Source organism: Psammomys obesus, unplaced genomic scaffold (genome assembly GCF_907164565.1).
Source record: "Psammomys obesus unplaced genomic scaffold, mPsaObe1.curated_primary_1811, whole genome shotgun sequence".
NCBI classification, from domain to species: Eukaryota; Metazoa; Chordata; class Mammalia; order Rodentia; family Muridae; genus Psammomys; species Psammomys obesus.
In genome coordinates this window covers 4,862,550-4,865,685 of record NW_026596069.1, presented here as the reverse complement: position 1 = coordinate 4,865,685, position 3,136 = coordinate 4,862,550, and the positions used below count along the sequence as shown (strand labels likewise).

At 39.4% G+C, this 3,136-nt stretch overlaps 1 protein-coding gene across 1 annotated transcript in view; it reads right to left on the bottom strand.

Moving 5' to 3' along the window:
• Syt4 (synaptotagmin 4) overlaps window positions 1-3,136 on the bottom strand; it is a 10,623-nt gene that overhangs the window by 4,797 nt on the left and 2,690 nt on the right. Inside the window, exons 2-3 of the mRNA XM_055625737.1 lie at window positions 1,871-2,685; window positions 273-393 (exon numbers count right to left, since the gene is read on the bottom strand). Of these exons, the coding sequence (XP_055481712.1) occupies window positions 273-393; window positions 1,871-2,685 (936 nt within the window). The remainder of the gene's footprint in view (window positions 1-272; window positions 394-1,870; window positions 2,686-3,136) is intronic.

Genomic DNA, 3,136 nt, shown 5'->3' with positions numbered 1-3,136 from the left:
CATACATACATACATACATACATACATACATACATACATACATACATGGGGGGAAATGTCTCTTCCGCATGAACTTTGTCTTACAGGTGTATGAACTTCTCCGCACCGTTGGCAGAAGTGACTCACAAAGTCTTCCCACAAAGCAAGGAAACAAAAATCCCAGAACCCGTGATTGTGAATAACAGAACCAGAGTCCGGTGTTAGCAGACAATTGTTGCGAAATGCATTAGGCAGTGACAAACTGAACGCCAGCATTTCGGAAGCCTTCTTACCTGAAAGTCCGGACACTTCAGACTTCGGCAGGTGCCGCGCTTTTAAGACAACCACGGTGAGCGTGTTTGTGGTGGACTGGTAGCAGAGAGACACCAGAAGCTCACCCCGTCCAGAAGACTTCTAAACAAAGAGAGAGACGGGAAACGCGGTTTGGGTTCTGAGCTTTTGTGCTCTCGCCACAAAACATCCAACAACATAATAGCTTTGTTACTTTAGTGTCATGTTCTTATTTACTTTTTTATTTTAACAAGCTAACGAATCTGAGAATCTGCTTTTGTGCAGCTCCCTAACGACTAAAACCAGTGTCCGCCATCTTGTGGTTGTTTCCGGTACTACAGAAAGCTAAAATTTGCAAAGCTTTGACCACACCCAGTCCTTAAACATGTTTTGAAAGGTATTTATATTATTTTTCCAAGAGGATTTTTTTTTTTTACTATTGGCATTATTAGCACTTCAAGTCAAGCCAGAGAAGATTTATTATGAATCCAACAATTATTCTAGATAAAGATCATGATGGAGTTAGAATTCTTGTCCTTTCATAGCCAAATTCTTTCCTCAGTCTAAGAAGAAAAATAAATAAATAAATTTAAGTATTGGAGAGAACTGACTCAAATTTTAAAACTTGCTTTTGGACAGTAACATAGATTCCTTCATTACAGGCTACCTATATTTAATTTCATATGAAAGACCTTACCTAAGACAACGAAGAAAGCAAAGTGCAAGCTTTAACTAAAACTAACAGTAACATAGGACTTGCTTATAATTAAGAACAGCTAAAGAAAAATATGTGAGAGAGAGAAAGAGAGAAAGGGGGAGAGAGGGAGCTCCAGCCTGATGAAGGCCACCTAAAAGTAAGCACTTGTACAAAAAGGCACATCAAGGAGGTTGGGATGGCAGCCGGGGAGCCCTCTGATCCTTAATGGTCCCAAACAGTCAGGTGCCTCACACAAGCCATGCAACTCTCTGGACCTGGACTTTCACTATTGTCAGGACAAACGAGATGGGAAGATGGTTACAGCGTGCTCTAAAGATATGTTCAGCTCCAAAATATTATCCAGGAGTTGCCAAAGTAGAACGAGTCTGAAAGCAGAGCCATCCACATCTTTGCACAGCAGAAGAATGGGCATTCATAAGTCAACAGAACAGGGTGACCCCTTGTTCAAAAGCAGTTTCGCGAAAAGTCCATTCGAATCCCACATCCTGAGGAGGAATTGGCTTAATTTTTAATCTCAGTTTCAAGTTCAGTTACTCTGACCCAGAAACACTTTAATAACCTATGATAAGAGACATGCATGTGAACTTTAAAGGAACAGTCTTTTTCAAAATATTTTAATGGAAAATTTAAAATAGCTCTTACATAAATGATACACAAATACCATCATAAGTATGTTCTCCTATTTTATGCACAAAGGTTCCTTGAGCATTTCTGTTGTGGGTTAAATTTCCTTTTGCTTTCTCTGTTCTCTTGTTCTCTGTTAACTGTCACCCACAGTAATTAAGGATAATGTGTACCAACCCATCATGTGAAGGAAAACATGGATTTTTTAAAACATATATTAAAGATCCCTTATAAATACTTAAATGTTTACAGAATTACCTTAGCATTTCTCTTGATGATCTCTCTATTCATTAGCATTTTTCCGTCTGATAACTCGATCCCTGAAAGTGGAATAAGGACTTCTCCGATGATATCATCTCTTGAAAACCTGTCAAAACTCAACACTGTGAAGTGCAGGGACAACTCTTGGATGTGGGAATAAGGGATCCCATAGAAGGTGAAAGTTTCATCAAAAACAGGGTCCAGTGTCTTCCTCAGCACTCTGGTTTTCACTTTGTGTTTCTTCTCCGGCAAGATTGTCATTTTGATGTATGGGTCAGAGGTCATGGATTGCTCATCCATGGCTGGTAAACCCTGGGCTTCCTTGATGTTCACCACAAATGCTTTCTTCTCAAAGTTGTACTCTAGAGACAAGAAAAGTGTCCCTAGCTTCTCCTGTTTCTCCTCTTCAGTGAGGGAGGTGCTGGATTTCAAGCTCTCAGGGGAAATGGCCTCCTTTTCTGACTCTGTAAAGAGCTTTGGGGCTGCATTTTCTGGATCAGAAGAGCTGCCAGCTTTGAGGTTGCTTTTGGGGAAATTGCCGTTGAGATCTCGCTTCTCCAGATCAAGGTGCAGTGAAATTTTGGGCACAGCTGGTTTGTTCTTAACTTCGTTTTTGTCATCTCCTCCAAATTTCTTTTTGCTACTTAGGTTTTCAGGATAGATATCAACTCCTTTGAGCACGTGCACAAACTTGTATGGAGGAGTCTTGTTGGACTTCGATGATCTTCTCTGGCAGCAGATCCAGGCAAAGAGAGAGACAGTGAAGACAAGGCCAAATGCACTGAAGATGCCCACTACTGTGGGTATTTCATCTGAAAAACCAAATGACGAATGACGTACATTAAAGGATCAGAATTGAAGTGGGAGACCATAAGAACAGCATAATAGAGGTAGCCTTTGCTATAAGTTGGGAAAATTGAATTACTTCCCCACCATACCGCCATGAGTAATAGTGACATCTTTCACTAACTTTAAGTCTAAACATAGCCCTATGTGACACACATGAAATACATTATGGTTTTAAATGCCTTAACTTCAGTAGATTCTCATAAATAAATAAAAGTATATCTGGAACAAACATGGGGTCATGATTAATATTCTCGACCTGGCTTTGTTTTACTCAGTTATTATAAGTCAGGTACAATAATATGAGGTAGTACTATTTTCATTTTTTTTTTCATTGACATTTTGAGGCTTTCCAAAAGCATCAATCCAGGATAGATAGATAGATAGATAGATAGATAGATAGATAGATAGATAGAT